General features: G+C 51.4%; 1 protein-coding gene across 7 annotated transcripts in view; it reads right to left on the bottom strand.

Annotated features, from left to right (window-relative positions):
* Positions 1-1,171: 1,171 nt before the first annotated feature.
* DMBT1 (deleted in malignant brain tumors 1) overlaps positions 1,172-24,599 on the bottom strand; it is a 68,700-nt gene continuing 45,272 nt past the window's right edge. For 4 of the 7 annotated variants that reach the window (XM_044240670.1, XM_044240674.1, XM_044240677.1 and 1 more), the window contains 19 exons: positions 23,806-24,129; positions 23,351-23,377; positions 22,725-22,757; positions 21,112-21,144; positions 20,256-20,300; positions 19,189-19,512; positions 18,741-18,767; positions 18,114-18,143; positions 17,117-17,149; positions 16,243-16,287; positions 15,176-15,499; positions 14,714-14,740; positions 14,130-14,159; positions 10,474-10,494; positions 8,957-9,107; positions 7,504-7,712; positions 6,499-6,683; positions 4,070-4,458; positions 1,172-1,793 (listed from right to left, as the gene is read on the bottom strand). In XM_044240670.1, the coding sequence (XP_044096605.1) occupies positions 1,499-1,793; positions 4,070-4,458; positions 6,499-6,683; positions 7,504-7,712; positions 8,957-9,107; positions 10,474-10,494; positions 14,130-14,159; positions 14,714-14,740; positions 15,176-15,499; positions 16,243-16,287; positions 17,117-17,149; positions 18,114-18,143; positions 18,741-18,767; positions 19,189-19,512; positions 20,256-20,300; positions 21,112-21,144; positions 22,725-22,757; positions 23,351-23,377; positions 23,806-24,129 (2,552 nt within the window). In that variant the 3' untranslated portion in view covers positions 1,172-1,498. The remainder of the gene's footprint in view (positions 1,794-4,069; positions 4,459-6,498; positions 6,684-7,503; positions 7,713-8,956; positions 9,108-10,473; positions 10,495-14,129; positions 14,160-14,713; positions 14,741-15,175; positions 15,500-16,242; positions 16,288-17,116; positions 17,150-18,113; positions 18,144-18,740; positions 18,768-19,188; positions 19,513-20,255; positions 20,301-21,111; positions 21,145-22,724; positions 22,758-23,350; positions 23,378-23,805; positions 24,130-24,599) is intronic. The other 3 variants (XM_044240672.1, XM_044240675.1, XM_044240676.1) reach the window with 3 other exon arrangements.

Here is a 24,599-nt window from a genome sequence, read left to right as displayed (position 1 = left end):
GGCAGGACTGTGGCAGCTCCCCTAAGGGCTGGCCTCCTTTCCCACATCAGTCGGTGGCAGGTCTGGGAAGGAGAGGAGGGTGGGAATCGGAGTGAGCCCCGTGGAGAGGGGGGAGTGACAAGTGAGGATGGTGGTCTGGGTGATGATAATCAGAATCATTTGTGTGACAGGAGAGGAAAAAGGAAGGGACAGAGAGGTGCCAGATAGGAAACTGAGGCCAAAGCCCAAAGGTGGCCAGAAGGATCTCAGTGTCTGGTCAGCCAGTGTCCGCCAGGAAAGGTTTCGGACAGGAAGTCAGAGCTAGGCTTTGGGAGCTCAAACGTGGCCAGAGGTTCCAGAAGGATGGGAAGGGTGACTTGGGACATTTAGATAGCTGGGAAATGGGTACAAGCACCCCAGGCCAGAGGTCCTCCGGCCCAGAGCTACTGCAGTGCTCATGGGAAGGGGAGGAGGAGAGGGAAGTGGGCAGCATCCCTGTCAGCCCCCCTCACCGGTCACCCTATCCCGAGTCTCTCCCTAGCTCCGCCCCCACGGCGGGGTCCATGCACACAACTTATTTCTGAATTACATCCCCTTCCAGTGGGAAGTGAGCTCCGCAGGGGAAGGCATTTTAATCTCCTTCTGCTTGTTTATCTGTCTCCTGGCACATAAGAGCCCTTCAAGGAGTGCAAACGTGAGGTAAGAGCCCAGAATCAGCTGGACACGCCCACCGAATACGCGACACAAAGAGAGCCACCAAAGACGCCCCACAGGTGGATCCCAACAACCAAGAGGAGGGTTCGTGGCAAGTGCGGCTACCCCACACCCGTCCCTGTCCCCCGTGCTGCTGCATCTGCTGACCTGTCCTCAGCCTAGACAGAAACCCTGGGTCTCAGTGTGAGGACCCTTCCTCGCCCACACCCACAAGAAAACAGCAGAGCGAGAAATGCAATCCCTGTTGGAGATGAGACGGCGTGCCTGACCCCCAAAATGTCAGCCCTGCGAGCCGCTGGATAAATCCATCCTGCCTGCACCTGCACGGCCCTGCCCGGGGACACAGGGGCCTCTTGTTATCACTCTCGTGAGCACTGACGTCACCGCTGGGGTCATGTCGTTGATGTCAATGATGGTGACAACAGTACCAACACCCGCCACTCATCGCACGCAAGAACTTGACCCAGGCAGACACGAAGGCAGTTTAACTGACGTTATTTTATTGCACCCCCCCAACAGTCCTAACCGGTAGATAGTCACGTCTTTGTCCACAGAAAAGGAGCGTGAGGTGCGGGGAGTTCGGGAGCCAGAGGACAAAGGTGGCAAGTGTGTCCGTGTCGCAGATCAGAACTCTCTTGGCCAAGCACCACACGTGGTCCCCCAGAGACCAGAACCCCCGGAAGAAGGCAGGGAGCGATCCAGCGGGCTCCATGTCGCCCCAGCAGGCCTGGCACGTGAGGGGTGTCCAATCGGAGGGGGGACGCGACGCCCACAGAAACATCCCGGGTCCCTGCCGCTCTGGGGCCTAAGGGCGGGAGGGCAGGCTCGTCGCCAGGTCCCTCTTCTCAGTGCGCGGGTCCCGCTTCAGGATGGGTCCCAGGACGACGTCCACCTCCTGGTGGGAGCCCACGTCCCTCTTGGCCCTGACGATGCAGCCCCTGCGGCAGCGGGAGGAGTAGTCGTCGGCCCTGCACACCACCATCTTGCAGTGCAGGTACACGGAGGGGAAGCGCCTCAGGAAGAAGAAGGAGCTGAACTGGAAGCGGGCGATGCGAGGCGAGGGCTGGGGGTAGGAGCGGTAGGTGCGGTCCTTGACGCACCTGCAAGAGGAGAAGAGCGGCCGTCAGCGGGGGGCGCGGGGGGCGAGGGGGCGCGGGGGGCGCCACCTTCCGCAGGACGCGAGGCCCCACACCGACAGCTGGGAAACCCGGCAGCTACGGCAGCAGATCCTGAAGCCGCACAGCAGCCCGGGCTTCCACACAGACGAGCAGGCCCCAGGTGGCACAGTGGGGGCTCCGTGCCCCTGGGTGCTGGGGGGCCTGGAAACGCGGGGCCCAGAGAAAGGGCACTGGGGAAGGCGGCATTTCCTTTCCTTCCCTGCCCGCATGGCCAGGCAAGGCCACACTAGGCTACTCTCTGGTATCTTCGATGGCTAGCACCTCACCCCCACCAAAGTCTCTGGGGCCATGTCTCCTGACCCACCTCAGCTTGCCCTGGGCCCTGGGTGGCCCTGATTTCCACGCAAGCCTGAGTGCTCTCCAGTACCCCCTACTCCAATAGCAACCCCCTCCTTATTCCCTCAGAGGCTGCCTCATCTCCACCGGTGTTAGCAGGAAGATTAGTTAAGAATCCCCTGAAAGAGGGGTGCCTGGGGGCTCAGTCCTTAAGCATCTGCCTTCAGCTCAGGTCATGATCCCAGAGTCTTGGGATCGAGCCCCGCATCGGGATCCCTGCTCAGCAGGAAGCCTGCTTCTCTCTCTCCAACTCCCACTGTTTGTTTTCTGTCTCTCGCTCTTGCTCTCTCTCTGTGTCAAATAAATAAATAAAATCTTAAAAGAAGAAGAAGAAGAAGAATCTCCTGAAAGATCAAGACGAGGAACATTTCCCAGCTCTAGCCCCAGTGGAGGAAGCAACTTCCGTAACCCACAACATCTCTTAACGGGAGGATTTGGGGTGACGTAGCAAAAATGGAAGCAAACTGGTCCTTGGGGTTTAGGGTGGAAATTTTTTTGTGGTGGATGGGAGCCGTCACTGGGGCAGCCTGATTTGCCTGGAAATGTGCCCAGGGTTCCCTTGGTATCTTCCTGCCCCTTCCAGAGTCTCCTTCCTCCGCTTTCAATGCACATCCTCTCAAATACCATGTTCTTTTTTCCCACAGGGGTCAATTTAACAGCAAAGATGAGAAAGAAAGTACCCAGAGCCTTGTCAGGAAGCAGGACAGTTGTAAATGAGGTCAGGGTAACCCCAGGGCTATTGGGCAATAACTGCATTTGCATAAAACCACACCAGTCAGTGTGGTCTGGAGGAGCTGAGCTCCATAACCCAGGCCGCACTTCAGAATCACTGGGCCGGGGGGTGTGGATTTTAAAACTACAGATACCCAAACCCCACGGCAGACCAAATAAAGTGAATGTGCAGGTGGGGCCCGGGCCCGGCTGTGTCCGAAGCTCCCGATTGCTCTAACGGGCATCCAGGAGGGTGACCCAGCTGGTGCCCAGGGATAGCTAGTGAGTCCCCGCACTTCCCAACCCTGATTCCTAGCAGAGCCCCTTTGCCTATCAGAACAACTTCTATGTGATACTTCTGTGTGATTGTTACTGAAGTGCCAAGGTCAAATTATCAGCAAAGAAGGGTGCACACACCAATGGGCAGGGACGGAAGAGTAGGGATGGGAGTTGCACATCCCAGCATCCCAGGACCCATTGATGAGCTCAGAAGAAGCAAACTCTACCTCCCCAGAGTCCTATCATCCCGGGGAGCAGGACTGTAGTGGACGAGTCTAATCTGGGCACCACTGACCCCAGTCTGGACACCACTGACCTGATTTCTGCATCTCAAGAGTTGGTTAGACCCACCGTTCTCAGCTGCTAGGTCAAGAGACTCCTGCTGACCCTGTTATTGGCAACGTTCCTTGTGGAACACCTGCCGTGCATACTCTTTACCCAGAGCCCCTTTGCCTCCTTCCCATTTCATCCTCCCAACAGCCTATGATGTGGGCACCACGCTTCACATCTGAAGGGTGAAGAGACTGGCCCAGAGAGATACAACTGCTTGCCCAGAGTGATGCAATGGGTACATGGCGGAGCCAGCGTCTCAGTCTCAAGCTGTTGCAGAATCAAGGCTTTCCCCACTACACGCATATCTTCTTACAGAGTTTGGCCATCTGGGTCGAATCCCAGTTACAGCTAACCTGCTTGGTGACCACTGGTGGCTCATTACTTCTCCACACATCCATTTCCATGGATGTTAACCAGGTAGGACAACCTGACTGGTTAAGTTGGATCCACTAGAACCAAAAATCCTTGAGACTTTGAGCTACTCATGTTTGAACTGTCGGGTGAAGCTTGACATTCGCCCCCACGAAGACACTGCTTACCCACTTCGGATTAGATCATAAGTCAAAGATGTAAAGTCATTGGAATACGGCGACGCCACACAGGTATCCACAAACAAGGACAGGGAGGTATCAGAATTGATGATCTCGGCCTGAAGGTACAAGTTCTGGTTCAGGTCCACGTAGTAGGGGCTGCTGGTCACCGGGTATAAAAATGAAGATGATGCATAGAAGGAAATGTTCACTTCAAAGTTGCCATACTGCACTTCATTGACGTCGACGGTGTCATTAGCAATGTACATGGTGTCAACCCAGGTGTTCTGGAGCATTTTGCAGCTGATGTGAATGTGGAGATCCTTCTTCCTCTTGATGATGGCACTTTGAGCAGCTGCTTTGAGGAAGTTGGAATAGGTGATGGTATCATTATCTACCTGGGAGAGGAAGGCAGGAGAGCAAAGTCAAGCAAATGTCACCTGCTAAGGGAAGCTCACTGCTGATTTTGGTTACGATGAGAGCGAAGTGACTCAGCCAGACTTCAGAACCCTCCCAGGACCACACAGAGAAGGCGCATGGGTGCCATGTTCCCATTATCTGGGCTGGACATGCTGTCGAACTAGGAGGACCCCGTCCTTTCATACAACCCCTTCCTCTTCCACGTAATGGGGAGCGCAGTGTGGGTCAGGTTTGGGGGCCTCCTAGGAGCTGCTCCCTGTGAGAAGACAGGTGTGTCTGGATGCCCCCCTGCCCTGCTGAATGGCCACCCTGAGTCCAGACTCCATGGCTCAGGGCCTTTCTCGCTTCGCTTCATTCTCGCTGTGGCTGGGAGATAGCGAAGGAGGCAGCCATGCACCCGAAGGAGGGGCTGGTGGGATTAGTTTTCACTGTGATGTTTGAATGGCTCAGTAGCTCTTACAGCTTGGTACCTGAGGCTGCCAGGACTGGAAGTGACAGAGGGTGGAGTTTTAGCTGCGGTGGGTATCTGACCTCTGGGGCAGGGGCTCCCGCGGAGACTCATGTGGACAGCTGAGCGACGCTGGATTACTTCCTGTCACACACTCCTTTGTCACTCCCCCAACCACGGGGATCTGTTGGGCTAAATGACTATCCCCTTCCTCTCCCACTGTTTGTTATGTGTCAAAGGATCAGCAATGACCTTGCTGGGTAAGAAACAGTGTCATCTCAGCACCTAGCCCAGTACTGGCTCCCGGCAAATGCTCAGTACATCTTTGGTGAATGACAAGTTGATGTCCTCTGAGTGTGTGGGCCATGCACATTGTACATATTCGAGCATTTCATGTTGTGTATTTACTGTAGTCCTAAGCCACATAAAAATATTTGCATGGTGTCTGTTCCCTGTTTCTTGGTGTCATCCCAAAATTCAGAATTTAGATGATTTCAAATAAATTTACATAAAATTAAATGCAACCATTGTAAGCATGCCATCCAGTGCGGTTTGAGGATAATCACCTCCACAATAAAATCCAGAACATGGCCACAAGACAAATCAACATTTTCCTGCCCCCTTTGCAGGCAATCCCCTCCAACCAGGTTGGCTTTCCATCCTACATTTATTCCCCATTCCTGAATTTTATAGAAATGGAATCACAGAGTGGGTACTCTTATGTGGCTGGCTTCTCTCGCTCAGTGTAAGGTTCTGGAGATTTTCAGAGTCTGACATTTGTCCTGCTACTTCTTGGCCAAGTGGCCTTGGGCCACCTGCTGGACCCCTCAAAGTCCAGCCTCCCTGTATTTAAAGTGGGTGACAATGAGAGAATTCTGGGTGGGTGTCCGGGGAGTATGACACCTGCTAGTCCTAGTGCTTGGCTCTGGGAGGATGACCAACCATCCAGTTTGCTCAGGACCGAGGAGTTTGGTAGAACGTGGGACTTTTCCATGCTGACATCTGAAAAGTCCCAGGCAAACCAAGACAACTGGTCACCCTAGATGGTGACAGCTCAGCTGCAGAGGTTGATTTACTCTAAAGCTAATAAAACTTCAGCCTCTGGGCCTCCCCCGTGCACAGGTTCCTCCAAGGCCTAGCAGTGTGCTGGCACAGCCCTACGTTTCTGTACTTAAGGAAGTAAGATGCATTTGCCTTCTCTGCTTCATGAGGCACCCGCCTCTTTCAACAACAGCAACCCCAAACTCTAAAAGCTTAAGGCCCTGTATAATCTGAAGCTGCCCCCAGAGCTGCTGTGGTCCTTGCTGATGGGAAGGCAGCCTGCGACGCACCCCCTGTGCCCAACAAGGTAGGGGAAGATGACTTGCTGACCTTCCTTCCTCATCCTTACATTTCAAAGCGGCTATAGCTACACATCATGGCGCTGAGGGACAGATTTAAATCTTCACCCTCATTACCCTGGTTATACCGTCATCACGTCTCTGGGATCCCCAGAATTCAAGAATCACAGCACACATCACTATAAGAAAGCTTATTCAGCAGGAGATAGAGTGGGAAGCCCCAGACTTACCTGCTCGGTGGTGCCGCAGCCGGAATATGGAATTGTGAACGACACCTGGCTGGCCGTTATCAGGGGCTGACACTGGGAGCTTTCATTCCGGGGGGAAATGACGAGGTCCGTGGCAGAATAGCCCAGGGACTGGAGGTAGCTCCTCCTCACGCTGGCTTGCATGTGGTTTGGCAGACAAAGCAACTCTGGTGGCCGAGGGCAAACAATGCAGGCAGTCAGCACCCCAGCGAGCCCACTTGGCGCTCCTCCCACATACAGGTGCAGAGACCACGATGGCGGGCAAGGATGGTCCACATCGGAATAGGCCTCGCCACAACCCCGCAGGTGCCCCATGCCTCAGGTCCGTGTCTTTCTCACAAGACCCCTTTGAGGGCACGGGGATTTCAGATTCCCCTGATGGAGCAGTGGAGGCAGGGTGTGAGATGAGTAAAATGTTTTGCCAACCTGCCACGTATCCGTAAAGAAAAGTAACGCTCCGGCTGAATGGAGGAGACGTTATAACCTGAAGTCCTTTAGCTATGGAGTGGGTCATGCTTAGAATCCTGACTGCCAAAGAGAGCTTGGACGTCCCCTCACCCAGTCCCTAGGGAATCTGTAAATCAGTCCGTTTCACAGCTCAAATCGTGGCCATTAGCTGCAAGTGGCCGAGGGACCGGCTCAGTCCATCTTCAGGGAGCAGCCAAACCCGCTAAGTCTCCGGACGCAGTCACAGCGGCCAGGAGGTCGCCTGTGTCCTTGGCACTGGCGTCTCACCATCTGCTGAAGGTAGGACCTCACACCTTCCTTTCAGTCTCTGTCGACCACAGGAAGACCACCACACTGCCCATCAGCCCGTTCTGGCCCCGGACCTCATTTCTGGGCAGCAGAGTCCCAAGACCACTGCTCCCCTTTCGACACCAGATCAAGCCTTGGTGACGGGACCAAGCTGCTCTCGTTTCTTATTCAGCAGCCACAGAAGGTTTGAGCAGAGCCCCCCCCCCCACGAGCCCCCACCAGGGGACTTACTGGTGTTCTCTTCAGAAGGGCTGGAGTAGTAGTCGGCCTGGAAGCCCCTCATCGTGATGCTGCCATCGCTGACAAAGCGGATGGACATGAAGTTCGATGAAGAAGTGAGGGGACGCACGGATCCGTTACAAACCCGGGCGATCAGAGGGGAACTGTGGGAGGGGCCGTCGAACACCTCAATATAGTCATAACTGCAGCTCCCTTCAAGCCTGCGGGGACAGAACGCAGAGTTTCAGCTTCCCTTTCAGCCGCGATGGGAGGCAGGGAGTGGGCGTCACACCTCCGTGGCAGAAATGCTGACAAAAGTAACAGTTGCGAATACTAGGAGGATAATTATGCCATGACCTGCATGCACCGATCTCTGTCCGCACATACGAAACCCACAGCCCCTCTCCTGACAGTCCTTTGCATCATGAAAGGAAGGGGTCACAGCCTGTCCTGGACCGCTTCTTCAATCAAGAAGACCCTGGCTTGAATAAAAGAAGTAATTGAATAAAAGAAGTAATCATGAATCTATAGTGATAGAAATACCTAACTGGACTAATGAATATCGGACAAGTCAAATAAGCTCTCTGAGGGTTAGGTGGTCGACCTTCTCCACAGATCACGTGAGCTCGAGGTACAGTATCTGGGACCCAAAATCAATTGCAATGATGAGGCGATTAAAATAATATTATAACTTGTGCAAAACCCGGATGAATTTCCGAAGCAGGGATTTGCAAGGCCACAGCAACGAAAGAGCCAGAGAGACGACTGATGTGTTCAGTAGTGGCTTTCACAGAAGAAATGATTGCACCCCCTTTTCTGGACACCAGAAAATGCTCATTCCTCTGCGTGGTCACCCCTTCCTTGGACCGATCATATAGTACTGGGGCTTTGACGCTGTCTCCTCTGCTTAAAGCAGTGATCCCCACTCTTTATTAAATGAGGAACGGATAATGTAGCCTCTGTAGCCGAGATTTCTCCACCACTGCTTGACTGCCATCCCCCCAGAACTCACCCCCCAAGAAAGGAGGCCATGGAGAGAAAAGGGTTAAAAAACAACAACTGGTGTGGTTAATAGGATTCTGTGTTTTACCATTACTCCTAATAGTCACCCTTCCCGCAGGATAACATTTCCAAGCATTTTCGCCTCTTTCTCTCTTGTGACCTTCTCAGTAGGCAGAGATAAGAGGAAAGCAGGTATTTTATTCCCTTGTTTTGACTGAGGTTCAGAAAAATGTAAGTGATTTCCTGTGGTCACACAGCAACTTAGCGACAGACCCGGGACTTTAAACCAGGGCTCTGGTGCTGGTCCCACCTCCACAGGCTGCCTCTGGGTAAAAAAAAATTGAACCTTTAAGAGAAAATGCCAATTGGGCCAACATCCCTCCAAAGGGCTAGGTACCATTCATTCTGTTCTAAGATATCTGTGAGGTCCCCCACATGTTAGGCTCTGCACCCACGCACTTACTGGACATCTCTGAAGATAACGGTGACACGGTAGTTGTTCTGGACTTCAATGTCCCACAGACAATTGGCATTGTTTGGGTAGTTCCCCGGATAGAACGGGCTGGAAAAGTTCCCAGATGGCTGGGTCAGGAAGCCTCCGCAGGAATAATTTGCTGTCGAGAAGAAATGGAAATGTGGAGGGCCCGCCGAGCCCACTGCACAGTCCCCTGGGGAAATTTTTAAACAACCCCCTGGCCAGAAATTCAGCAGGAGCTGGTATAGATCCAGACTGTACAGGGAGGCTTTACTTAGGGAAGCCATCTCCTCATTTTTGTCACTGTCCCTTCACCCCCCTCCCTCACCTCCCTACCCAGCGGCACAGTCATGGAGGGGAAGGGAAAGGGGGTTTTGTCGGAGAGGCCAGAACTTATTGTTTGGGTGGGTGACACTGTGAGCAGGAGCTGTTGACCAAGAAAAAAGGTAACAGTCACTTTCCTGATTGTTGGCACAATTGTTCAGTGTTCACTGGCTCTGGGCGGAAATGAGCCAGCCCTGGCTTCCCAGCGAGATGCTGGACGCTCGCCCTCAGAGAGCTCACAGCCTGGAGCGGTGCACGGGAATGAGGAAATCCTAGCATAACGGGAGCGGGCTGTGATCAGGGTAAGCCCAGGACAGGGGACAGGGTAAGCCCTGAGGGGACAGGACAGGGTGGGAGCTCAGAGCATTGGCTTCTGACCCAGACTGAACGGAGAAAACGGGACAAGTGTTTGGGGGGGAGCGGTCAGGCAAAAAAGTAGGGGGGGGGGCGATTCCATGCAGAGAGAACAGCCTGTGCGAAGAGACGGGCCTGAGAGCCACTGGCACGCTTAACGAACGTCAGTGTGGATGGAGCAGGGAGCGGGGAGGGAGGAAAGCAAACAGACAGGGAGGTGGCTCTGTGCCCAGCCGTGGAGATCTGCACCCGGAGGCCCCGAGGAGTCATGTGAAGGGCGCGAAGGTATGGAGGCTGCGACTGACACCGGCGTTTCATAAGGACGCCCCCAGCTCTTGTGTAAAGAATGGACGGGGACAAGGTTGAGGGGTCGCTGCTGCAGGAAGCAGGTGGTGAGGAGGGAGGATGGGGATGGAGGGGAAAGCCCCCAGGAGCCACGAGTTGCTGAGAATGCTTAGAGCACGCGAAGCAGCAGCTCCGACGTGGGCCAGCGCAGCTGTTGGTGGCTCCACACAGACTTCGGTGATGAGGCAGGACCCACTGGCCTTCAGTGACCAGGGCCTGGTGTCTGACGGGACCGGCAGGACCGACAGTGCTTGGCCTCTCCTGGGGGCTGACTGGAGATCTGAACCTTAGGCTGGCCAGGCTCCTGCTGCTCAAAGAGGAGCCCAGAGAGAGGCCCAGCCCTGCTCGGGTGGGGACACCCGCTGCACGGAATACCAGTGCCAGGAAGACATGAGGGGCAATTCCTGGGAGAGCGAAGGACAACCTGGGACCAGCCGTGGAGAGGCCAGCCAGGTGGCTGGGTAGAAATCACGGGGACTTACCGTGCATTATTGGCGGGCTTCCTGGAAAGGGATAGGAGAAAAGCATGAGTCGCTGAAGTGTGGCAGGAGGAGGGGCTTGCACGCGGCAAGAGCACACCCATGTGACTCACAGTCTGATCCCTTCTATGAACGCACCGGTGGGTCATGGAGTTATGGCGGTAAGGCCTGTGCTACCAGCAGGAGGCTTCAGGCAGTTCTCCCCAGCTGCTCCCCCAGCCCCATCATCACTTGGGGGTCATTAGGGCCACAGCCAAGGTCACAGCATCACTTATTCCTCATTTCCTACTTATCTGGCATTCCACTTAGGTCCCAGAGCAAATGGAAGCGGGAGAACACATGTGCATACCGGCTGTGCAGCATAATGACGGCCCCCGGGTCTGGAAACCCCCAGAGATGAAGTGGCCCCTTCATGGCCTCCTGGAGCGGGAAGACCAAGGTGCACCGCTGACAAGCTCCTGGTCCTGGGCTGCCCCACATTACGGGCCTTGATCTGAGGATCTGCCTTCCTCAGAGGGCCTAGAAAAGCGACTCTCCGCCAAGAGATGACCCAGGCTCCAGAGGGAGCACGAGTCACCTTGGGGCAAAAATGCCAAGAAAGCAACAAAGTGATTATTGTCTTTGTTCAGTGGAGTACAGGGATCGTCTTGGCTGAGTGGGAGTGCTGGCCCTTGGAGAGCACCCTGCAGTGTAACTGATACCCCAGGTTTCCCGCCAGTTGACAAGAAACAGTGGGAAGTGGGGTCTAGAACACAGTCTCTGCCATAGGAGGCCTGGGCTTGCATCTTGTCTCTGCCTTTATCAGCTCCATGAAGTCGAGCAAGTTACAGAAACTCTCTGCCTCAGTTTCTTCATCCGAAAAATGGGAGTGCTAATAAAGTCTGCCTCGTCAGATTCCTGTGTGCATTAAATGAGATAATACATACGAACCCTGAGAATGGGGCCTGGCACATAGCAAGGGCCCTACAGTATCAGCTGCTATTATCTATCACAGAATGCTAAATCATATTATGATTAATCATATTATTATATTATTATTAATCATATTAATAATATTAAGTGTTCAAACTTTTGTTGGTTGGTTTAATAGACCATTTAAAAATACCTAGTCACTGAGTGATAACAGAAATCAAAATCGACTCGCATCTTGTTTTCAAAATTGGTCCCTGTTGTAGCATCTATGAACCAGCACGAGGACTTCACCTCCCTCCATGGCCAAGAACTATTCTCACGTGTGTAAGAACCACATTTTGTACATCCATTCACCAGGATGAACTTTCAGATTGTTTCCACTTTAGGGTTCTTAGGAACACAGCTGCCCACCTGTGAACATTCATCTGTAAGTTTCTGTGCAGTCACGTGCTTTCCTTTCTCCTGAGTGTATGCCTAGGGCTACGGTTGCTGGGTCATATGGTAACTCTATGTTTCACTTTTTGAGGAGCTACCAAAGGGTTTCTCCAAGTGGAGGTACCATTTTATATTCCCATCAGCAGGGCATGAGGGCTCTGACTTCTCCACATCCTCACCAGCACTTGTCATTATCTGAGTTTTTGATTCTAGCCAACCGACTGGGTGTGAAGTAGAATGTCTTTGTGGATGTGCTTTGCATTTCCCTGATGCGTAGTGATGTGACACACATTTGCACTGAGAAAATTCAATGACATAACCAAGTGGCCACATCTGCATATGCTGCTGAGTATTGGTATCTCCTCCGTGGAGAAATATCTGTGCAGATCCTGTGCTCGTTCTTTAAGTGCGTTATTGGACTTTTTATTATTGACTTCTGAAAGTTCTTTAGGATTCTAAATGCAAGTTTCTTATCAGATGTATCATTTGCAAATATCTCCTCAGTTTCTATGGAAAAATGGAGCTTCTTAAAGATAATCTAGCCTTTAAAATATGCCTACCCTTAATTTCTATTTCTATATTGGAAAGTAATCAAAAATGAAAGTTTCATAACGCTGGGTATGCATTACAGATTTCTAAAATGGAATAGACACAACTGTAAAATAAAATAAAAGTGTTACTGTATGTGATTACCTAAGTATATAGAATAGACTAAGAATTATTTCTTTTGTCCTGTGATTACTAATTGTTTAATGAAATCATGATAGAACCATAGAATGAAAAACTACATGCCCATTAAACTTTATGGTGTAAAAATAATTTTTTTACATAAATGCCATAAAAATGCCAATGTTAAGGACATAAAAATAAGTATTCTACGCTCATGTGAGAACGGATCTTATAAAATAAGGCATAAAGCAGGCTGTCATTTGCGTATGTGTCCACACTGGCGAATGTATCAAAATGCAATTGGGATTAAATATTCACCCATTCATTCATGTGTTCATTTATTCTTTCTAGAAACATTTATGTTGCGCCAGACACAATGATAGGTAATAAGGATGCAAGAGGGTTAAAGGCGGATATGGCCTTGGCCCTCAGGGAGTGCACAGTTTGGCATAAAGGTTAAGGATGATCTTTTGCAAACAGACTTCGCTTTTGCAATTCACCAGCTTAAAACTTGCCAGCAGCTCTGATTGTCCTTAGGATAAAGTCAGGAGTTCTAACCTGTGCACAAAGCTCCCCCAAATGATCTGACAACAGCCAGGCTCCTTCTCACCCAGGCCTACAAAGTGTTCCTTACGGCTAGAAGGCATGTCAGCAAGTGAGCCTGCTTCTCATTGTATGCCTTGGCAGAAGAGGCACCTTTGTAAAAAACATCCCCTCATCTCTTGATCAAGTTAAGCCTCTTCGAATATGCCCTCTTAGCACACCGAACATAGCCCCTGAAGCACCTGTCACACCTCTAACTACATCATAAATCAGTAGTAATTATTAACTACTTTGAGCTTCCTGAGGGAGGAGATCAGTTTCTCTTCCAACATTCTGATGTTACAATAGTCTTGATAGCCACTGGACCACATATATAGCAAAGACCTTAGATACTTAACATCAGAAGAGTTAGCATTTAGGGAGCACATTCTATGTACCAGGCACTATGTTAACTTTTTAGTTCAGTAAACTTACTGCTTTCCTCTGGGAAATATTGGGGAGGGATGCAGAGACTCAAAAACTATTCTGCATCAGAGGATCTTTCCTAAGAATCAGAAAATGTGAACAGCGCAAGTGTCCAGCAATTCAGGACTAGTTCACTATTTCATGTTCATAGCTGTGTAATGAAATACAAGGCAGGCATTTAAACGGCTGGGGAGAAAATATTCAATAACAGAATCAAGTGGCCCTATCATTTCTTAAGAGCGAGGGAAAGCAATCGAGCAACAGCCATGAGGTAAACTTTACTTGGAAAGGATCGATTATTGGTAAAAATATCCATTCATTGTCTCCCTTCCTTCTCTCAAAGCTTCTGAGGTACCCCAAGAAATGCAGCCTTTAAGTTTCTTCTTTGAAGAACAACTTATTTCACTTCCTTAGAAGAAGGGGAAGTAGGTCTCCTCATTAAAACGAAAGTCATCCACCCGGCAGGGGGGATAAAAAGGCTGAGTGTCTGGAAGGTAGAGGCTGGCTGTGTGGGGGCAGATTGGGAGCCATATACAGCAGGGAGATTGCACTGACAGGCTGACCTGTGCCGTGCATTGACAGACACCGGCTGCTTCCACAGCCCAAGCCCTCAGGTGGACAAACGTGAGACTTACCAGCAGTTGTGGGTGATGAGTGCCACCAATCTGGAAGGAAAGTGAAGTGATTTTAGGATTTTATTGGGAAAGTTTTCATTCCATGGTCATTAGTTTGTAAGGAAACGTAACTCTACACAAATCTCTCCCTGACGGCCGCACTGCTCAGAACCTGGACCCAGATGGGCAAGAGTATGGAGCTACCCTGCGCAAAAGACTTGGCACTGAATGTTTTCACTGGGGCAAAGGAAACCTTGGGGATTACTCTCCCAACGGGATAGGATTCTTGTACACACAAGCCGTGGTTGGCGTCTTCCTTGTCTCATCTCTCAAATGATCACAATTCTGACTTGAGCAGTTGCTCTCCTCTCAAATGAGCAGAGGAGACCAAAATTCCTTCCACCTCATCTTCTCTGGGCAAACCTGGCAGCGGACAGTGGTAGGGGGTCCCGGTGGGCCCTGCCAAAGCCCTGGGGACGCAGCTGGTCACTGTGCCAAATACCAGAGGCCTCCAAGAGAAGGGCCAGACCTCTTCTTTAGTTTCTAGAAACATGAGAGTTGAATTCCAGAGAGGAAACATGCTGGGCTGGGATATAACTACTCACCTGGGGTAGTAGTAGTGCTTTGTACTCCTACAAAAAAAAAAAGAGGACACATTGTCAGTCTCTGGGAAGACTGTGCAGAAGAGAGCCTTACGGGATCCAGAGAACCAGAAATGCTGAGTGCCTGGCCCCCTGTCGCTAAGAAGACTTTCAGAGAGGGGTCCCCTGGTAGCCTCACAGAAAAAACAACCAAAAAAAAAAAAAAAAGTGCTGCAGGAATTTGTTCTCACAGCTTTTATGCCCACTAACACACAGCTGTTCGACGGGCTGATAAAGATGCTGTGTCCTCCCGAGAAACTCAGCCACATCAGTATGGTTGGAATTGGTGATGCACGTTCCTCTCAAGCTAAGAGGGAAAATGGCCGCCCTTCAGCAAACTCAGGAAGGTGAAGCAACCATGAGAGAAAATAGCTCTTCTAGAGAATTAACAAGCAGAAGTAGAGGCTCAGAATCCTGAGGACCCACCTGAGCAGACGACACCAGCATCTTCTCTATGGCCACAGTTGTGCGAGTTCCAGCCGTTGTGAGGGCAGCTCCACAGGTAGGACTCGTGCCCGGAGCAGCGCACGTCGTCCAGCACAATCGGCCCTGAGCCTTGACCAAACCGGGCACTTCCGGGGGCCGACCTGGCCCAGCCGCAGCCCAGCTGCCTGCACACCACGTTGGCGTCATTCGTGTCCCAGCTGTCGTCACACACGGTGCCCCAAGAGCCTCGGTACAGGACCTCCACGCGGCCCTGACAACGGTCACCTCCGTTCACCAGCCTCAGGGCCAAACCGGAATCAGTCCCTGAGGGATCCAGAACAGAAATCCCCCTTCGTGTTTCTCTCAAGCTCATAAGCTGAGAACATTTGTAAGACGCAAGGCTTGATCCCGAACTAATCCCCTGGGCTCGGAATGACCTTCAACATACCAAAAGTCAGTTGTCAGTACAGGAAAGAGCAGACATCCCAGTCAGCTCAAGACAGAGGACGCTCCACTGAAAGAGGCAACCCAGGACTGGGATGGAAGTGAGGGGGTGGACAAGCCTAATGTGCCCTGGGCACACCCAGCATGGAGCTCTCCAGCTACTGGGGCATGACGGGACCTCTGCCTCAATGGACAACTTTAGTCTTCCGTAGCATTCTGACTTGGTTCTGCCAACATCCCAGGAAGGGATGCCCCTCGGGAAGAGAGGTACCAGCCCAGCACATGGCCCTCCTCTTCTCAGGGCTCGACCCCATGGCCTGGGAGCCACAAGACCAGCATGGTTCCAGCAGTCCTAGAGAGGCCTCAGGGGTTCAACGGAGCCCCTGGGGGAGGACCTTTGCTGAACATGAGCCCAGGATCCCCATGGAATCAGTGGGCCACCCTTCTCTCTCTCTCTCTCTATCCCCCAGCGACACACACGCGCGCGCACCTATACACACACACACACACACACACAAAGGAGGTTAGGGAAGGACACACCATGAGATGCCTCCTGTCACTTCCAAATCCAAGCTTTATCTAGAAGCCGAGAATGATCCTGGGAGGGTGGATGAAATACTTACCGAAATCTGTGGTTGAAGCTGCGGTGGTGGTGAACCAGGCAGTGTCTGTATAGGCGAGGAACGGTAAAGACCAGAGTTAGACATCATGGAAAGCATTTTGTGAAAACCGTTTGTGGCAGGCATGGTGAACATTGTCCATCTGCATCCTGCCACACTCCCCCTGCTCTAGTCTCCTGCTCTACTAGCTTTTCCGGGACAAAGGTGTTGGGAAGCCGACTAGGTGCCTCCACATCTCTAAGCCTGCCTTGCTCTTATGTCCCGTAGAAAACGTTTGCCACGTGTCTCTCTTGACTCATGTAGATCTGGGGGCTTCGGCATAGCTAAAGCTTGGTGGAAAGAGTCAGGGGTGTTGAGGGTCCCTATGGAGCCAAATAGCTCTCTCAGGACATAGAACTCCTCCGTCACCTGGGACACTCCCATCCCTTGCAACTGCCTTGTTAGAAGCACATCTGTGTCAAAGGAATCGGGGGCTGTCCCTGAGCCAGGGACAGGAGCCAGCCTGCCCTGGTGGCTCTTTGGTAGGAAGGCGCCAGTCCTCAGTGTCCGTTCTCCCACTCAACCTATCTGCCCGTTACACGAAAGCTGAGATTCATGGTGCACGGGCCAGTTCTCTGAAGCCGCGGGCAGCCACTTATTGGGACAGTTTCCCCATACTGCATGGAACTTCATGGACTCGTGGGAAGGTGACACTCTTAAGAATGCGACCTCCAGTTAAGACTCTTTGAATCCCACATCAGGTTAAGGATTGCCAGGATCTCAGTGACAGTGGGGACCATTAAAGTGTCCACAAGTTCTCCAAAGAGCAGTGGTTGTGCCAGCAAGACAGCAGGGCGGTAGGGAGATAATAGCCTGAGGATTGTAGCCGCGGACTCACCTGGCTGGCGAGGTGTGGACTGAGGCCAAGTGGCTGAGAGAAAGAAACAAGAGTCAGTCACACAGCACACAGGTGCCCCAACGGGACCAAGGGTTGAAGAAACTCAGCTATACCACCTGAGATCCAGTTTCTACATGCCATAAGGCACACTGATCAGGGACTCGGGGAGCCAGGACTGAATCCCTCAGTCCTCTGGGAGCAGAGGGAGGAGATCAGTTTCTCTTCCAACATTCTGAAATGTGACAACAGCCTTGACGGCCATTGGACCACATATATAGCAAAGACCATAGAATACTTAGCATCACAAGCGTTAGCATTTAGGGAGCACATTCTATGTACCAGGCACTATGTTAACTTTAGTCCAGTAAACTTATTGCTTTCCTCTGGGAAAACTTGGGGAGGGATGCAGAGACTCAAAAACTATTCTGCATCAGAGGATCATTCCTAAGAATCAGGAAATGTGAACAGCGCAAGTGTCCAGCAATTCAGGACTAGTTCACTATTTCATGGTCACAGCTGTGTAATGAAATACAAGGCAGGCATTTAAACGGCTGGGGAGAAAATATTCAATGACAGAATCAAGTGGCCCTATCATTTCTTAAGAGCGAGGGAAAGCAATCGAGCAACAGCCACGAGGTAAACTTATTTGAAAGGATAGAAGATTGGTGAAAATATCCATTCATTGTCTCCCTTCCTTCTCTCAAAGCTTCTGAGGTACCCCAAGAAATGCAGCCTTTAAGTTTCTTCTTTGAAGAACAACTTATTTCACTTCCTTAGAAGAAGGGGAAGTAGGTCTCCTCATTAAAACGAAAATCATCCACCTTGCAGCGGGGATAAAAGGCTGAGTGTCTGGAAGATAGAAGATTCTTGTATGTGGGCACCTTGGGAGCCTAATACAGCGGGGAGATTGCATTGACAGGCTGACCGGGGCTGGGCATTGACAGCCACCGACTGCGTCCACAGCCCAAGCCCTCAGGTGGACAAACGTGAGACTTACCAGCAGTTGTGGGTGATGAGTGCCACCAATCTGGAAGGAAAGTGAAGTGATTTTAGGATTTTATTGGGAAAGTTTTCATTCCATGGTCACTAGTTTGTAAGGAAACGTAACTCTACACAAATCTCTCCCTGACGGCCGCACTTCTCAGAACCTGGACCATTCCAGTGTGCACTGCGAATGGCCCAGATGGGCAAGAGTATGGAGCTACCCTGCGCAAAAGACTTGGCACTGAATGCTTTCACTGGGGCAAAGGCAACCTTGGGGATTACTCTCCCAACGGGATAGGATTCTTGTACACACAAGCCGTGGTTGGCGTTTTCCTGTCTTATCTCTCAAATGATCACAGTTCTGACTTGAGCAGTTGCTCTCCTCTCAAATGAGCAGAGGAGACCAAAAATCCTTCCGCCTCAGCTCCCCTGGGCAAATCTGGCAGCGGACAGTGGCAGGGGATCCCGGTGGGCCCTGAGGCTAAGCTAAGTTGGAGCCAAAGCACTGGGGATGCAGCTGGTCACTGTAACAAATACCAGAGGCCTCCAAGAGAAGGGCCAGACCTCTTCTTTAGTTTCTAGAAACATGAGAGTTGAATTCCAGAGAGGAAATATACTGGGCTGGGATATAGCTACTCACCTGGGGTAGTATTAGTGCTTTGTACTCCTACAAAAATAAAAGAGGACACATTGTCAGTCTCTGTGCAGAAAGAAGCCTTACGGGATCCAGAGAACCAGAAATGCTGAGTGCCTGACCCCCTGTCGCTAAGAAGACTTTCAGAGAAGGGTCCCGTGGTAGCCTCACAGAGGAAACCACCAAAAAAAAAAAGTGCTGCAGGAATTTGTTCTCACAGCTTTTATGCCCACTAACACACAGCTGTTCGACGGGCTGATAAAGATGCTGTGTCCTCCCGAGAAACTCAGCCACATCAGTATGGTTGGAGATTGGTGATGCACGTTCCTCTCAAGCTAAGAGGGAAAATGGCCGCCCTTCAGCAAACTCAGGAAGGGGAAGGGACCGTGAGAGAAAATAGCTCTTCTAGAGAATTAACAAGCAGAAGTAGAGGCTCAGAATCTTGAGGACCCACCTGAGCAGACGACACCAGCATCTTCTCCATGGCCACAGTTGTGCGAGTTCCAGCCTTTGTGAGGGCAGCTCCACAGGTAGGACTCGTGCCCGGAGCAGCGCACGTCGTCCAGCACAATCGGCCCTGAGCCTTGACCAAACCGGGCACTTCCGGGGGCCGACCTGGCCCAGCCGCAGCCCAGCTGCCTGCACACCACGTTGGCGTCATTGGTGTCCCAGCTGTCGTCACACACGGTGCCCCAAGAGCCTCGGTACAGGACCTCCACGCGGCCCTGACAACGGTCACCTCCGTTCACCAGCCTCAGGGCCAAACCGGAATCAGTCCCTGAGGGATCCAGAACAGAAATCCCCCTTCGTGTTTCTCTCAAGCTCATAAGCTTAGAACATTTGTAAGACGCAAGGCTTGATCCGGCCTAATCCCCTGGGCTCGGAATGACCTTCAACATGCCAAAGGTCAATCATCAGCACAGGAAAGAGCAGAGACACGCCAGTCAGTCAAGGCTGAGGATGCTCCACTGAAAGAAACAACCCAGGACTGGGATGGAAGTGAGGGGGTGGACAAGCCTAATGTGCCCTGGGCACACCCAGCATGGAGCTCTCCAGCCACTGGGGCATGACGGAATCCATGCCTCAGTGGAAAACTTCTAGTCTTCCATAGCATTCTGACTTGGTTCTGCCAACATCCCAGGAAGGGATGCCCCTCGGGAAGAGAGGTACCAGCCCAGCACATGGCCCTCCTCTTCTCAGGGCTCGACCCCATGGTCCGGGAGCCACATAACCAGCATGGTTCCAGCAGTCCTAGAGAGGCCTCCAGGGCTTCCACGGAGCCCCTGGGGGAGGACTGTTGCTGAACATAAGGCCAGGATCTCCATGGAATTAGTGGGCCACCCTTCTCTCTCTATCCCCCAGCGACACACACGCGCGCGCGCCGACACACACACACACACACACACACACACACAAAGGAGGTTAGGGAAGGACACACCATGAGATGCCTCCTGTCACTTCCAAATCCAAGCTTTATCTAGAAGCTGAGAATGATCCTGGGAGGGTGGATGAAATACTTACCGAAATCTGTGGTTGAAGCTGCGGTGGTGGTGAACCAGGCAGTGTCTGTATAGGCGAGGAACAGTAAAGACCAGAGTTAGACATCATGGAAAGCATTTTGTGAAAACCGTTTGTGGAAGGCATGGTGAACATTGTCCATCTGCATCCTGCCACACTCTCCCTGCTCTAGTCTCCTGCTCTACTAGCTTTTCCGGGACAAAGGTGTTTGGGAAGCCAACCAGGTGCCTCCACATCTCTAAGCCTGGCTTGCTCTTTTGTCCTGTAGAAAACGTTTGCCACGCGTCTCTCTTGACTTATGTAGATCTGGGGGCTTCGGCATAGCAAAAGCTTGGCGGAAAGAGGCAGGGGTGTTGAGGGTCCCTATGGAGCCAAATAGCTCTCTCAGGACATAGAACTCCTCCGTCACCTGGGACACTCCCATCCCTTGCAACTGCCTTGTTAGAAGCACATCTGTGTCAAAGGAATCGGGGGCTGTCCCTGAGCCAGGGACAGGAGCCAGCCTGCCCTGGTGGCTCTTTGGGAGGAAGGCGCCACTCAACCTATCTGCCCGGATTACACGAGAGCTGAGATTCATGGTGCACGGGCCAGTTCTCTGAAGCCGCGGGCAGCCACTTATTGGGACAGTTTCCCCATACTGCATGGAACTTCATGGACTCGTGGGAAGGTGACACTCCTAAGAATGCGACCTCCAGTTAAGACTCTTCTGAATCCCACATCTGGTTAAGGATTGCCAGGATCTCAGTGACAGTGGGGACCATTAAAGTGTCCACAGGTTCTCCAAAGAGCAGTGGTTGTGCCAGCGAGACAGCAGGGTGGCAGGGAGATAATAGCCTGAGGATTGTAGCCGCGGACTCACCTGGCTGGCGAGGTGTGGACTGAGGCCAAGTGGCTGAGAGAAAGAAACAAGAGTCAGTCACACAGCACACAGGTGCCCCAACGGGACCAAGGGTTGAAGAAACTCAGCTATACCACCTGAGATCCAGTTTCTACATGCCATAAGGCACACTGATCAGGGACTCGGGGAGCCAGGACTGAATCCCTCAGTCCTCTGGGAGCAGAGGGAGGAGATCAGTGTCTCTTCCAACATTCTGAAAGGTTACAACAGCCTTGACGGCCATTGGACCACATATATAGCAAAGACCATAGAATACTTAGCATCACAAGAGTTAGCATTTAGGGAGCACATTCTATGTACCAGGCACTATGTTAACTTTAGTCCAGTAAACTTACTGCTTTCCTCTGGGAAAACTTGGGGAGGGATGCAGAGACTCAAAAACTATTCTGCATCAGAGGATCATTCCTAAGAATCAGGAAATGTGAACAGCGCAAGTGTCCAGCAATTCAGGACTAGTTCACTATTTCATGGTCACAGCTGTGTAATGAAATACAAGGCAGGCATTTAAACGGCTGGGGAGAAAATATTCAATGACAGAATCAAGTGGCCCTATCATTTCTTAAGAGCGAGGGAAAGCAATCGAGCAACAGCCACGAGGTAAACTTATTTGAAAGGATAGATGATTGGTGAAAATATCCATTCATTGTCTCCCTTCCTTCTCTCAAAGCTTCTGAGGTACACCAGGAAATGCAGCCTTTAAGTTTCTTCTTTGAAGAACAACTTATTTCACTTCCTTAGAAGAAGGGGAAGTAGGTCTCCTCATTAAAACGATTGCACTACTGGGTATTTACCCCAAAGATACAGATGTAGTGAACAGAAGGGCCATCTGTATCACAAATTTTATAGCTGCAATGGCCATGGTCGCCAAACTGTGGAAAGAACCAAGATGCCCTTCATCGGACGAATGGATAAAGAAGATGTGGTCCATATACACTATGGAGTATTATGCCTCCATCAGAAAAGACGAATACCCATCCTTTGTATCAACATGAACAGGACTGGAAGAGATTATGCTGAGTGAAATAAGTCAAGCAGAGAGAGTCAATTATCATATGGTTTCACTTATTTCTGGAGCATAACAAATAGCATGGAGGACATGGGGAGATAGGGTGGAGAAGGGTGTTGGGGGAAATTGGAAGGGGAGGTGAACCATGAGAGACTATGGACTCTGAAAAACAATTGAAGGTTTTGAAGGGGCGGGAGGGTGGGAGGTCGGTGTACCAGGTGTTGGGTATTATAGAGGGCACGGATTGCATGGAGCACTGGGTGTGGTAGAAAAACAATGAATACTGTTATGCTGAAAATAAATTTTAAAAAATAAAGAAAAATAAATAAATAAATAAATAAATCTTTAAAAACAACCAAAGAAAAACAAAAACAAAATGAAAGTCATCCACCTGGCAAGGGGGATAAAAAGGCTGAGTGTCTGGAAGGTAGAGGCTGGCTGTGTGTGGGCAGCCTGAGAGACTTATAGAGCGGGGAGATTGCATTGACAGGCTGACCTGGGCTGTGCATTGACAGACACCGGCTGCTTCCACAGCCCAAGCCCTCAGGTGGACAAACGTGAGACTTACCAGCAGTGGCTGTCGGTGATGAGTGCCACCAATCTGGGAGGAAAGTGAAGTGATTTTAGGATTTTATTGGGAAAGTTTTCATTCCATGGTCATTAGTTTGTAAGGAAACATAACTCTACACAAGTCTCTCCCTGAGGGCCGCACTTCTCAGAACCTGGACCATTCCAGTGTGCACTGCGAATGGCCCAGATGGGCGAGAGTATGGAGCTACCCTGCGCAACAGACTTGGCACTGAATGTTTTCACTGGGGGCAAAGGAAACCTTGGGGATTACTCTCCCAACGGGGTAGGATTCTTGAACACACAAGCCGTGGTTGGCGTTTTCCTGTCTTATCTCTCAAATGATCACACTTCTGACTTGAGCAGTTGCTCTCCTCTCAAATGAGCAGAGGAGACCAAAAATCCTTCCGCCTCAGCTCCTCTGTGCAAATCTGGCAGCGGACAGTGGCAGGGGATCCCGGTGGGCCCTGAGGCTAAGTTGGAGCCAAAGCACTGGGGACGCAGCTGGTCACTATAACAAATACCAGAGGCCTCCAAGAGAAGGGCCAGACCTCTTCTTTAGTTTCTAGAAACATGAGAGTTGAATTCCAGAGAGGAAACATGATGGGCTGGGATATAGCTACTCACCTGGGGTAGCAGTAGTGCTTTGTACTCCTACGAAAAAAGAGGACACATTGTCAGTCTCTGGGAAGACTGTGCAAAAAGAAGCCTTACGGGATCCAGAGAAACAGAAATGCTGAGTGCCTGATCCCCTGTCGCTAAGAAGACTTTCAGAGAGGGGTCCTGTGGTAGCCTCACAGAGGAAACCACCAAAAAAAAAAAGTGCTGCAGGAATTTGTTCTCACAACTTTTATGCCCACTAACACACAGCTGTTCGACGGGCTGATAAAGATGCTGTGTCCTCCCGAGAAACTCAGCCACATCAGTATGGTTGGAGATTGGTGATGCACGTTCCTCTCAAGCTAAGAGGGAAAATGGCCGCCCTTCAGCAAACTCAGGAAGGGGAAGCGACCCGTGAGAGAAAATAGCTCTTCTAGAGAATTAACAAGCAGAAGTAGAGGCTCAGAATCTTGAGGACCCACCTGAGCAGACGACACCAGCATCTTCTCCATGGCCACAGTTGTGCGAGTTCCAGCCTTTGTGAGGGCAGCTCCACAGGTAGGACTCGTGCCCGGAGCAGTGCACGTCGTCCAGCACAATCGGCCCTGAGCCTTGACCAAACCGGGCACTTCCGGGGGCCGACCTGGCCCAGCCGCAGCCCAGCTGCCTGCACACCACGTTGGCGTCATTCGTGTCCCAGCTGTCGTCACACACGGTGCCCCAAGAGCCTCGGTACAGGACCTCCACACGGCCCTGACAACGGTCACCTCCGTTCACCAGCCTCAGGGCCAAACCGGAATCAGTCCCTGAGGGATCCAGAACAGAAATCCCCCTTCACGTCTATCTCAAGCTCATTTGCTTAGAACATTTGTAAGACCTAAGACTTGATCCAGCCTAATCCCCTGGGCTCGGAAGGACCTTCAACATGCCAAAGGTCAATCACAAGCACAGGAAAGAGCAGAGACAACCCAGTCAGCTCAAGGCTGAGGATGCTCCACTGAAAGAGGCAACCCAGGACTGGGATGGAAGTGAGGGGGTGGACAAGCCTAATGCACCCTGGGCACACCCAGCATGGAGCTCTCCAGCCACTGGGGCATGACGGGATCCATGCCTCAGTGGAAAACTTCTAGTCTTCCATAGCATTCTGACTTGGTTCTGCCAACATCCCAGGAAGGGATGCCCCTCGGGAAGAGAGGTACCAGCCCAGCACATGGCCCTCCTCTTCTCGGGGCTCGACCCCATGGTCCGGGAGCCACATGACCAGCATGGTTCCAGC

This window comes from Neovison vison, chromosome 2 (assembly GCF_020171115.1).
Source record: "Neovison vison isolate M4711 chromosome 2, ASM_NN_V1, whole genome shotgun sequence".
NCBI lineage: Eukaryota > Metazoa > Chordata > Mammalia > Carnivora > Mustelidae > Neogale > Neogale vison.
The sequence above is the reverse complement of the archived record's forward strand: the minus strand, read 5'-3'. Positions and strand labels throughout refer to the sequence as shown.